The sequence below is a fragment of the Homalodisca vitripennis genome, chromosome X (assembly GCF_021130785.1).
Source record: "Homalodisca vitripennis isolate AUS2020 chromosome X, UT_GWSS_2.1, whole genome shotgun sequence".
In the NCBI taxonomy this organism is placed as follows: Eukaryota; Metazoa; Arthropoda; class Insecta; order Hemiptera; family Cicadellidae; genus Homalodisca; species Homalodisca vitripennis.
Genome location: NC_060215.1, coordinates 15,787,079 through 15,800,911, shown reverse-complemented (window position 1 = coordinate 15,800,911; position 13,833 = coordinate 15,787,079). Strand labels below are relative to the sequence as shown.

General features: G+C 33.5%; 1 protein-coding gene across 1 annotated transcript in view; it reads left to right on the top strand.

The window, feature by feature from the left end:
- LOC124368731 (NPC intracellular cholesterol transporter 1-like) overlaps positions 1-13,833 on the top strand; it is a 52,668-nt gene extending 38,835 nt beyond the window's left edge. Inside the window, exons 13-16 of the mRNA XM_046826059.1 lie at positions 2,515-2,676; positions 4,887-5,012; positions 7,472-7,738; positions 10,580-13,833. Of these exons, the coding sequence (XP_046682015.1) occupies positions 2,515-2,676; positions 4,887-5,012; positions 7,472-7,738; positions 10,580-10,822 (798 nt within the window). The 3' untranslated portion in view covers positions 10,823-13,833. The remainder of the gene's footprint in view (positions 1-2,514; positions 2,677-4,886; positions 5,013-7,471; positions 7,739-10,579) is intronic.

Below are 13,833 nucleotides of genomic sequence, written 5' to 3'. Positions count from 1 at the left end.
TCACACCTTAGCAGAACTCTGCTCTAACTGGAGAAGGCTACGTTAAATTGGAGGTTGCTTGATATCCAGAGTTCACATATTTCCGATGAAGCACTCCCTTGACCATACAGCCCTCAGCATATCCTGTTCCACCTTGACTTAGAAAACAAGAAAATAAATGCAATCGAGAAAAGAGTAGAAGAAGTCTGGAATCCTGGCAATTATTGTCCACAATAAATGAGAGTAGAGCAAAATGAAAATAGATAAATGTTAGATGATAAGAAAGAGGCCAGACAGTTCAGTTCAGCCTGATTGGATGTGATAAAAAGATAAGAATTATACCAGGCAATCCCAGGTGCACACACACAAAAATATTTCAGTTTGGTGAAGTTTTGTTGGCAATTTTTTTCTGTCCACTCTCCATGTATTTGTCCAAAAGCAAAAAACTGATCTTGTACAAACTTTTCAAATAGCCAAATGATCTACAACAATGCAGTGCAGATCCAATTTTCTTTATTGGATATGGCAAATTAAATTAATCCTGGTAAAAGAATAGGTTCTAATTAAAAGTTACATAAGTATCAATGTAAGTATAATTTTAGTACAAAATTAAAATATTTCGCTACAATTTTTATTTATAAATGATTTAGCATCGAACTTTGCACAAACAAATAATTTGGATGTTACAACCAAATTAAAAACCGGCACAAATGAATATAGAGTTCAACAAAAGGACAGTAGCTTATTGAGACTGACTGACCTGTTACATGAAGGGTGGAGCAGTTCAATCTGTAGCGATAAGAACACTAAATGTGACAGCTTCCATAAATTAACATGGTGAGCATTTTTGTCACAGTGACTGCAAAACGTTCTGTCACGTTCGAATCTCTGTCGCCGAATGCCAAATGTGACTGGCTCCATTTACTTTAATGGTGAGTGTTGATAAACTCAGTCACCGCGTTCTGAACGCGGCTACAAATACGTGTAATGTGACTCTGGTCTTAACACTTGTGTTTATCAAAAACTTGATAATGACATGTAAATCCCTGATGTATTCTGTACATTGGATGTATTGTACTGATAAGCAAAACTGTGTCTTATAGAAAAGCTGCATTTATTGTTCCACACAAATTCAAATTCAAAATATTCTTTATTCATTTGTATACACATGTTGTACAGAATAGTGTCAAATTATTATGTAAATATTATAAATACTTATATTATTGTGCCAATGAAAATATTGATATAAAAGTACGCCAATCACCCTTGATAACTAACTTAGACCTAATCAAGATGAACTAACATACACTTTTTCAGTAGATACTTTATAAATTTGTTGACCCAAATACTAACTATTTTCTATGATTATAAAACTCTTCTAAAGAGTAGCAAGATATGGTGGTAAGGAAATGTCTTTAGTTTTCTGATAAATATTGTCATATTCTGTTCATTGGTAATGTTTTGAGGTAAGTACTGCATAAATTTTAGTCCTGCAAAAGTTGTTTTTTTTTTATAGAGTTCCAAATTATGTCTATCACTAATAAAATGATGCCTTGTATTATATGTGTGACTTTGTGATATAGTGGGAATATTAATTTGTTTACAATATTTAACTGTTTCTAAAATATACCTATCAAATACCGTTAAAATTCCTAGTTCTCGGAAATGCATTTTTACTGACTCTTTACCAGCCAAGCCTAACATTATTCTAATTGCTTTTTTCTGTAATATTAATAAGTAATCCAAATTCTTTTTTGAAATTTCGCCATTTAGTTACCAACTTTACCCAGTACAGTAGATATTAACTGAAGATGAAAGTCAAGTTTATATTATTTTCCACTAATTTTCATACTAATTCAGGGGGACAATAACAGCTTGGCCAAGTTGGCCATTGTGACCCGAAAATAAATGTTTTGGACTTTTCGCTGTAGCACATCTGGAGTTGTTTTCACTATGTCCTAATCTGTTTTTTTTTTTCTTTTCCGATACAAAATTATGACAAACATTCGCTAATAACAAAATGAAGTTCTACACAATACCATAACACAAAAAGAAATGCAGAAAATCTAATGTGAGGATATTACTAGGAAGTGGTGAACAAATAATCAAAGGTATAATATGCTTTACAACCTTGTTCTGGTTTTTTCATGGACAAATAAAATTGATACCACTCATTTCTTTCTTTATACATTTTTTCCGTTTATGTTAAATACCAACACCAACACAACCAATACCAATACACCACAGAAAACTTAGGAGCATCAGTTTTTATATAAAATTGAAATGACATTCATGTCATGTAATACTGGTGACTCGCTGACTACCAGAGTGCATCATAAACTTGTTTCCAAACAGTGTTATTTCAGTTTTAAAATAAAATGTTCAGTTATGATCATTATTTACAGTTTAAAAATTACAATGTCATTGTACAATCACTTTGGTAATCTAGTGGTTGCATTAATTTGTGTTTCTAGTTTAGAAATTAAAATTTGTGTTGATTTTTTCATACTTATCTCAAATACTGTTTTGCTCCAGATTTCTACCCTGGATTTCAAGTTCCGGAGGTTTAGCGGACCAGAGGAGGCAGTTCCTGCCATGAACCGTGTCAGAAAGCTGGTACAAGACAGCAATATTACCTCTGGGGATGGCATAAAGACGGTCTGGTCCAAGGCCTTCGCTACGTGGACAACAGACGAGGTCAATTCAGTTTTGTTATGGCATTGAATTCAAGATCATGTATATTATGTAATACACATAAATATAAAAAATGAAAACTCTTTTTGAGTGATTTATAAAAAATGAGCATAAATGATACACCCTTAAATATTTTCCTGATTTTGTTTGTAAACAGTTGACATATATTTATTTTTTAAGTCAATTATGTTTCTGCTATACAAATCCTTTTCAGTCATCATGCAGAATCAAATTTCAGTCATCCTGCAGAATCAAATTTCAGTCATCATTATCAGTGGTAAATCGGCCATTGGCATTCTTTTCTTATCCAACATAGCATGTTGGGGAATTAGGGAACAGTGTATGAACAGTAATATTTTAACAATGAGAAAAGGGTTATAGTAACGTTTATTACCTTAGTGTCTGTAGTTGTGGAGGACTTTGTACCTTCTGAGCTTGGGTAGGAGTCTGTGTACAGATGGCTTGATGATCTCAATGCAAAATAAAAGAGTCTGTTTCAGCCGTGGATGAGGATTTTTAGTTTTGAGCACACATCATAAAAAAAATACATACCAATACTAAGTAAAAATGCGATACAAGCAATCAAGTAGCCTAAATTTTAGACAGGTAATTACTGCTAATAATTACTAACCATAACAAAGGAAGTATAAATCAATAACAAGTACAAATTTTATATAAATATGAACAAAACCTAACTAATATAACAAAAATACTTTGAATACATTAGGAGAATACATTTAATTATAATAATTATCAAAACAGGTGATAGAATAAAATATGATATAATACATTCATTATTTGTAGTGGAAGAAAAAAAATTTTGGTTGCATGGTTCAAATAAGGAAAATGTGGTGAAAAATAGATTCAGCAAAAAAAAAAAAAAAAAAAAAAAAAAAAAAAAAAAAAAAAAAAAAAACATGAAGGAAGAGTGAAGAAAGAGTTATTTACCTGGTGAAGACAACCATTTCCATTTCAGGGTTTTCAGGCTGTAGCAGAAGAATTCTACTTCAATAGGTACAGAATTTCCAAGAATTTCTTGCAACAGGGCCCATCGTTAGTTAGCCCGATAGTACTTGTCGACAAAATAGCTCCGCGGACCTGGTCCCTCTTTGAATTCTGAAGTCAATCATGGCTATTAAATCCGAGCATTCAAGAGTACCATTGACGAGTTTAAAGAGGAAGGCCAGATCAGCAAACTCACATCGGACTTCTAGAGGACAAAGGTCAAGTTGTTTCATCAGATCTACAATAGAAATCTCATGGAACGGCATGCCTAATCTTGAACCAATGGGTCTTACAAATTTTCTGTACATTTTTTCCAGTCTGATAATATGATGTAGGTGTAATGTATTAAATATTATAATAATTATTATTTTATATAGTAACACTTGATTATGTTTACTGGCTTTGTAATGATTTACTAAAGGTCGCTGGATACATCTATGTATGGGATCGTACGATGCTGTGATGCCATGTGGGGTGATTTGAGTTCAATAAACCACATTGGCTGCTTCCGTCACGCCACTGTCCTCAATCCACCACCACGTCCACTATCCAGCCCTGGCCTCGGACACTTACCTTCTTACTCCCTAACCGTGAACCACGCACAGTCAATGATGTGACCGAAAACAGTCTTTCATTCCAATTGCCGATCCCCCGTGTCCCATACACAACAGTAGGTAAAAGGGTTTCCAGGTTGCCGAGGCATAATCAAGAATTAGGCGAATGAGTGATTTATACAAAGATGGAATATACAATTAATTAGACAACTTCTTGCTGCACGTGATAAAATTCTAAGCAATCTCTGCTGCACATTATGTCAATATGATGATCAGAAGAAAGTGTTTGACTAAAGTGCACTCTCAAAACCCATATGCTGCAGTCTTGTGCTCTGGATATCATAATCAGCTAGAAGAAAAGTTTCACCTCTATTAATGGACATTACCATGCATTGCATAGATGGAAGCATATCAAGCAGCTGTTCTGTTAATTAGTAAATAGTATGTTTATATATTTCACAATTCATTTTAATGAATGTCCAGTGTGTGAATACACAATTTTTGAATTCTTTTGAATGATCTGTGGTTCTGATACACGAATTGGTGTGCAAGTCTGATGTGTATGCATGACATATTGGACGAATAAGTACCCTTATAATGTCTGGTTCTGATACATGAGTCAATGCAGGTCTGATGTGTGGTTCGTTGTTGCAGGTGATCCAACACGAACTCTACAGGAATCTTGCTCTCTCAGTCATATGTGTCATGGCAACGACTACAGTGCTGATTGTCAACTTCGCTGTGTGTTTTTGGATCTTTATCTGTGTACTGTTGACCCTGGTAAGTTTGTATGTAACCATTATCTTACAAAATTTGAATTTGTAAATATGTAGCTACATTTTTTTAAATTATGCTTACTCATTTACTAAGTGCTATAGAGCAGGGCTGCGCAACCTACGGCCCGCGGGCCGAATCCGGCCCGCGAGTCAGTTTTATGTGGCCCGCGAGTCAGTTTTATGTGGCCCGCCTTGTTGCCAAAACAACCAAATTTGTTTACAAGCATTTGAAATATTAAATAAATACAAATTTTGAGAACCAAGCAGTCCAGCCGATTTCACGTAGAACGAGCCGTATTCATTTGGTGGAGTATGAGTGTTGAAAGAAGTAAACTAGTTGCAGACAGATTTCACTGACTACGGTGGTGGCTGCCGGCTGGCGAATAGAGCGCGCGTAAAGCACGGCCCAGCGCGTGGTGCGGTGACGTAACCCCTACCCAAGTCAGTTGTTTGGGGTTCCAAATCCTCTGGGATGTTGGCCCGCCTGGCCATAAAGGCTTTACAATGTGGCCCTTGGGTAAAAAAGGTTGGGCACCCCTGCTATAGAGCTAACAAAGTCTACTTGTACTCAGTCAGTGAACTGTTGGGTCCATAAATATTTGCACGTCTTCTAGAGTAGTTACGTAGTCTTTGTTTCAACATTTGTTTCAAATTTTAAAAAGTCTATTTTCATTTTATTATTATTTATTAAACTTATATTGGGGTTATACTGTTCTTTATACTAGTTTATAATATCTGTTCTGCAAAAGATACACTTTTTAAATTTTGAGTTGTGAGTGAATAAATACGTATAATTTATTTACATATGTTTGTTTTAATTCCATATGGTATTAGAAGCTTTTAAACAATTTTTCTTCATAGGTCTGAAAAAAATTATTTGTCACAAAATATGGCTCAGTGCATTTTAACTATCTCCTGTGTAAAAGGGCCGAATCGACTCGCAGATGAAACACTGTTTCCTGTACAAGAAGACCAAATCAATTATGCAATACGTTGATCAATACTGTGCTCTGGATCTTATACTGGAAACTATTTCCGCTATGGTTAACATAGGACACTGTTTTGTTTTGATTTTATTTTTCCCTTACTTGTTTTTGTTGCTATATTTTAGTATCGTGAGCATGGCTAGTTCAAGTCATAACATCAGTTGCAGTGAAATAGATTAGACAAGCCACTACCTTATTCCAACGCTCCTCTCACTTCGGAAACACTCCTTAAATTCATTTTACGGAATGGCTAACTGGTCCTTCATCGCATTTTGTTTTATTTGTTCAATATCATCAAATCTTTTTCCTTTCAAAGGAATTTTTAATCTCGGAAATAGCCAGAAGTCACAAGGAGCTATGTCAGGACTGTAGGGAGGCTGTCGTAGTTGGTTGATGTCGTGTTTGACCAAAAAAACGCTGAATAAGATTTGAGGAATGAGCTGGCGCGTTGTTGTGGTGCAGGATCCAGTCACGGCTTGTCCACAATTCAGGTCGTTTCCTTCACACTGCATCTCGTAGCCGCCTTAGGACCTCAAGATAATACTCCTTATTCACTGTCTGGCCTCTTGGAGCATATTCGTGATGAACAACGCCGTCCTGGTCAAAAAAAACTCAGCATTGTCTTGACATTGCTTCGACTTTGTCTTGCTTTTTTCGGCCGTTGCTCTTTGCGAGTTTTCCACTGTGAAGATGTGAGCCTTTGTTTCAGGGTCGTAGCCATAAACCCATGACTCATCACCAGTAATAACTTTTTTAAATAGCCCTGGGTCAATTTTTATCAAATCCAGATTGTCCTGTGCGATTTCAAGTCGACAGTTCTTTTGGTCTTCTGTCAGCAGCCGAGGAACAAATTTTGCTGAAACACGTTTAATTTATAAATCTTCGTGTAAAATGTTACAAACTGACGATTTTGGTATTCCTAAGTCTTCTTCCAGCTCTCTGACAGTCAATCGATAGTTTTCATTAATTGCTGCACGAACACGTTCAACATTTTCAGCGTTTCTGGCCGTTGAAGGCCTGCCAGATCGGTCATCACACCCCACTGATATGCGGCCATTTTTAAACCGTCTAAACCACTCTTTTATTTGTGTATTGCCCATAGACACGTCACCATAAACTTTCTGTATCGTAGTAATCGTCTCTGACGCTGAATGGCCAAGTTTTTGGCAAAATTTAATGCAAATGCGCTGCTCAACACCTTCAGTCATATTGAAATGCGACGCACACACATGGCAGTACTGTACGGAAAAGAGCGCTGTGACTCACTGAGTGACCGGATCGTATTCAATGCCTAATATGGGAAGGCTCGCCCCTCCCCTCCAATAACTGGATTGAGCCGGTCGGTTACACTGCGGCCGCCTACTGGTCGGCGGTCGGATACTTTTTGGACAGACCTCCTATAGTAATTATACAGTAATACTTAGGTAGTAATTGTGTTTATAGATCACTCACTTACAACATGCTCAATATGTTATAGACAGACATTTGCGGCATGATGTACTACTGGGGTCTCACAGTGGACATAGTGTCATGTATCGCCTTGGTGCTAGGCGTAGGTCTTTGTATCGACTACGCAGCGCATGTTGGTCAAACGTTCCTTCACGCGCAGGGCAGTCATCAATACCGCGCACTGTACACTGTCAACACTATTGGTGCCGCAGTGCTCAACGGTGGCCTGTCTACACTTCTAGCCATGTCGATGCTCTCTCTCTCGTCTGCGTATGTGTTTCAGGCTTTCTTTAAGGTCAGTACATTTTATGTCATTTGTTTAAGCATCCTGTTATATTATACTGTTTTACAGTTGATTTGGTACAAAATTGGCATTTTCATATTCTGATTTGAAATGTTTGTATGGATTTAAGACTATGTTTTTATTTTATTTCTTTACTGTTTTACAATTTCAATTTTAGTCTTAATCGTGCAGATACCAAAATTAAAAAGGAGTGATTTGTCTGTAATGTGTAAAGTAAAACATGGAACTGATGAAAAATGTTGATCCTTCAGTTCTGGTTAGTTATCCTTCCAACGAGTTACTAGCAATATTTTTTCCGCATTGGAAAGCTATTGTTTAATATGATTAATTAAATTAATTATTAGTTTCAATTTGCGGTTTCCTTCCATGTGGTCATGCCACAGGATCTGTTATTTCATGTCGAGTTGAAACTTTCTTGACAGACTAATTCATGACAAATAAAGTTGCATCATTGTGGTCTGCCCGTTTTGTGTCCATCACACTGTCACAGGCTATATTGTTGAAATTTCTTTAAAATATGCTTCATTAATACTTAAATCTCTGCTAAGGCAACATTAAAAGTACATTCTTATCAGTATTGAACATTCTCTACAGTGCCTGGACAATCGTAGCTGTTTTTTTTTTTTTTTTTTTTTTTTTTTGTAAAACATCTGTGGTCAATATATTGCACTGGGAACCAGCAGAATGAAAAAATTTAACCCATCTATATAAGTCTGTTTGAACTTTTAAGAATAGGAAGTATCAGAATTGTGTAAAGAGAGTTGAGGAATCAAGAATTGTTGGGAATTGTTAGGAGAATCGAGCGGTCTCAACTTGCTGTTTAAAGTTTGTTATTGATGGATGATTTGAAAAGCAACTGTTTATCTTTTTTTCTGTTTCCTTAACCTATGCCTTGAGGTTTTTAAGCACCAACTCTTGAAAGTTCTATATTTGTACATATAAAGAAGGCAACAATCCATCCACTTGTTATCCTTTTGAATTCAATATTTAGAATCTAAATTGGACACTCCTTAGTAAAATAAAAAATGAGAATCATGAAGCAAACATTTAAAATTCTTGTATATAGATATTTAAAACTAAAATTTAAAATTCTTTTTCTAGCAAAATAATAATTTGTTTGAAAATATAATTTATGTAAAGAATTACAGAATGTTTATTTGTACAAATAATTAGTTGTTACTTCTATTAATACCATTGAATGCTTGTTTCATTCATCCACAGAAACAAAAGTTTGATTTATATTTGATACTTTTGTGTCTTATACAATTTCGTAAATGATATTGTTTAGTATACATTTATACGCTATATCAGTTAGAAAATTATGTTTATTAAAATATTATAATTATTTACTGATAGAGGAGCTTTGATTGGTCACGAGTGTCTTTAGAGTACGTGTCAAGTAGGTTTCACAAAAAAAAACCAAAGAAAATGTGAACATTTTTTATAGTGATAAAAACAACATTATCAACTTGACACCAATTTTTGGCATTCAAATTTTAAGTAGATCATTTTTTAATATTCGTATTTTAGAAAGTTAATAAAATTGCGAAGAACAATCATAAGTTTAATTGTATTACTTGTGTGAAGATAATGTTTTTGATACGGTCATGATCTGTTTAATTCAACTGAACACAAACGAGAAATCATACAGGATTATAGTGGTAAAAACCTGGCTTTCAAACTTGGTTCTAGATTGTTCACTTTCTCTGGTAAAACTTATTGATCTAATATTTTGTGTTGAAATAGAACAACTGGTATGAAAAGTGCACTGAAAATTTCAATTCGATTTCGTAAAACGAAATCTCATTGTTTCGGTACAACATTACTGTGTCCTACAAAAATCAAAGTCACAAAGATGAAATCAAACAAAACAAGGCCAAGAAGTTTTTTTTTTATTCAAAATATTTTTTATCTTTGTTTAACAAATTGTAGTTTCATAAGTATTACCAAAGAATTATTTATAGAATCATCGGAAAGGAAATTGTCATGGCAAAATAAATCACGTGTAAAAGAAGAACACTGGTTAAATGGCACTTGTGCCATTTTCTTCTTTTACATTTGCATTATTCTGCCTCACAATGTCCTTCTTTATGATTCTACTCATAAAGCTGAGAATAGGAGTGTGACAGAAAATCATCGTCATCTTTTACAATGATGAAGGCCAACAAAGCTGTTCTGTTGATTTGTATTTTGTTTTCAATGAAAGCTGTAAATCTAGGCTGATTAGTAAATAAATAAATATCTGTTTTTTATTTATTTATTTTCATCAATATATATTTCTTTTATTCTTTTGACACTCAATATTTTCTTGAAAAAGTTGAAAAAAATTTATATTGAATTCTTTTTTAGGTAGCTAAATCAAAAATGGTTTTAAATGAAATTCATTCATTTTACAATGAAATTAAAATTTATTTAAAGTAAAGTTTTGTAAATATTTATTTTTATCAATAAATACGCTAATTTTAAGTAAAATGCCCTGTTTTATACTTTTATTTATTTTACCTTTTATAATTTAGTTATAATAAAAATTAGACATTACTTAAATAATAAAATAACAAAATAATAAAAATTAGCTATGACTTTAAAGAAACAAAAATGTTTTACTTGTCTTGGCGTTACAGGAAAGTTAATGGATTTATTAGTGGTGTGAGGGGTTAATTGGATAAAACATTGAACTACAAAGAGATAAAAAAAGCAGTTTTTTAGTCATTTGTGCCTAGTGAAATGCTTTTTATTATTATTACGAACCCTGAATTGAATAATAATTTATTCCTTATTTAAATTGATTAGTATCAGTATTATGAAATTTAAATTGATGTTATCTCTTAACAGATATTTTTCCTGGTTGTGACAATCGGTCTGTTCCATGGAGTGGTCTTCCTACCGGTGGTCCTCAGCGAGGTCGGACCTTCTGCTCCACCTCCAGTTGTACTGTCGGAACATGTTCTTCACCAAGAAGATGCTCAACCTGCCGATGAATGTGAAATAGAGCGCTTACAAACACCAGACGATTGTGATAAAGTTGACATTGCTCCAGTAGAAAACTCCAACAAGAATACTAACCACAATAGATAGCCTTTGTGATAACAGTTATTTTATACAACTATGTTTTTAGTGAAAGATGTACCATCTGCCTTAGCGTGTATTGCAAGTTAAGGATTGCTCGATAACTTGTTGCGATGCTCAAATCGTATTTTAGTCGGTTCATGACCTGCTATCAGCTGGATATTTCAATTCAAAACACTTTGTTACAGAGGGTAGTTGTGGGTAGTTTAGGTTTATTTTATAAAACGAACCAAATAATAATACTGACTGATATAATATTGATATTATAGAATAGTCCTCAAGAAATAATCAAGCAACAAATGATGTAATGAACTTATCTTTTAATAGTACATCACTCAATTGTGTCTTAAAGATTCTGACTGATCGTAAATGAGAATGTTCTTTATCTAGAATCATTCCTTTGTTATTACAACACAATGTCTTTATATTACTTTGTTCCAATTTTTTCAACAAGCTAGTCTTGTTTGTTAGTAAGTTTTTTATTCACCGTAGTGAACAATGCATATAGCACACTTTGCTTACAACAAATTTGTTTCCACCCATTTTGTTTATTTATTTTTTGTAATTTAGTTTTGAAATGCTTACGTATAATGAACTTTGATATAACGCGTCCCCATTTGTAATGAATTTTTTTTGTTCCCCCTGAGCAAGTATTTAGCAAATTTTCTCTTGGAAATGTGTGTTGAAAAGTCTTTAAAATATAGCAAACACATTCATGCATATAATTATTTTGCAATTATTTATGGCAGCAACAATGTGATACAAAATTCATTTGTACACAATATTTAAAGAAGTATCAATGAAAAATGTTTTACTGTTATCTATAAATACTACTAAAATAAAATTAAAACTACTTTATCAGAAATTAGTGCATTGGTACGCAAACATACGCATTGTAAGAGAGTTGCATCTCTCTGCATTGAAGTAAATTGTTTGCCATAGCGAACACTGCAAGTAGTGGTTTGTACCAGATAGTGGTGTTGTATCAAATTTACTGACCAAGATATTCTGATACTTATATTGATATAAAAGATCACAATACGTTTCTGAAAAATAGTACCATTTGGTATCCAGGGCTCTGTTACACACAAACTTAAATTGTAAAATGATAATGTAATCCATTGTATTTTCATTGACTCTCAAAGAGATATGATGCATACTGTCTTACTGAATAGTTAGCAATTGATGTATAGAATACAATGTGTGTAATTTCAGTACAATGTGTTTGTCCAAATTATGCGTCACTAATACTGATTTACACCAGCTGCACACTAATTTTATCTCAAAACTTTTAAATTTCTCATTTACTTAAGAGTTCGTGTAAAGTGTGCAAATACAACATCTACACATCTTTGGCCAAAAGTTTGCTCCCTTTGGTGGTTTAAACTAACGGTTTCACCAACCGTTTTAAAATTCAATTGATCGTTTTTAATCTGTCAAATTCCCCAAAACACTGTATTTCATTGCATGTTTTAATTTATAGTAGTCTAATAGTTTAAGCCATTGTCTGAAATAAGTGTGTTAATATTTTATGTTAAGAACATTATATGTAGTGGACAGTTGAAAGGAAAAAGGATAAGTTCAGTTTTTAGTGCAGAATATATATTGAGTCACACATAAATCATTCAGTGGAATACATTGTAAGTTCAACATTCTGTACTCTATTAAAACTTGGGAGTCCAAAAATTCAACTTTTCAATATCTAATTTTGTGAAAAGTATAACTAATTCGGTTCCAAATTAATTTGAATAATGAACTTAAAACAAGAAAATGTGCCTATAAGAACAGTTTGATTGGCATTAGTATTAGTGTAAAATGTTAGTATATATCAATTTAAAGGTAGACAGTGCCTAAATAATAATACTGACCGTGCGTCTTAAAATAAAACAGTTGCCATTGCCTTCAGCCCCAAATCTTGTTTCATAAGCACTGATTTTGCATAGACCAGTAAAATTAACATCATTGGTTCCAGCATCTATACATCACATGTACAAAACAACTTTTGTTTTTCTTTAGTGTCATAAATCTGGAAAACTTTTTTTACACAAATCACTATTATTTTTAAAATAAATTTGGATACAATATGATAATGTTGTTGTTGACACAGGAAATAATATCAAGGGTTGTTGTTATTAATTAGTTGCTAGTACTTGTATTTAAATGATTAATAAGTAAAAATGGTTTGCAGACTGCAGTTTGCAGTTTGAATTCTTTCTGTCGGATGAAAAAGAAGTTCCCAAATATTCAGAGAACATGTTCTCGTGTAACTTATTCTTTCTTGCCACGCAAGTAAAACATGGTGAAAACTAGAATTACATCATTCTAGTTCTATAATCTTGGCATAGCTCAAAAACTTTTTAAATGGTTTACGGAGTTTAACTCTTGAACATAAGGAATAAAATGCTACTTTTGTATCTTTGCTGACTCCTCATCTCCTCTGGGGGACGTTTTTCAAAGAGAGGTAGATCTTAAATATAAGCTTAGGTCATGTTGGATGAGATTTTAACATTTTCACTTCGTCTACACAGTGGTCTAATCCTTAACGAACAGCTAGCACTACGTTGTGATAGACTCATAAATGAGCACATCATGGAAAACATCATATTTTGGTTAACCATAAATTGAAATCAAATTATTAGTTATAACAGAATTACGATATTTACATTTTACAGAAATTACGAGGTATATCCCATGGGCATAGCCTGGGAGGGGGAAATGAGTTCTTATTCACTCCCCATTATTTTTGTATTGGGGCAAATAGTGGCCTATTATATTTTTTATATTAATATGAAATAGGCAATATCATTGTATACACAATTTTATGATACAAATGGGATAAACAGCGAACTCATCATAAATAAAGCTAAAAAGTGATGTTTCTAACCATTTCTCGTACCTCAAACCATGTTGGGGGACAAAATTGAACACGCCCACTGTCTCTAACCCTTTTGATCCATTTTTGTGACCAATTTTTCAAGCTTTTCAGTGTACTTATCTAATAAACACCTTCTGTGACATGC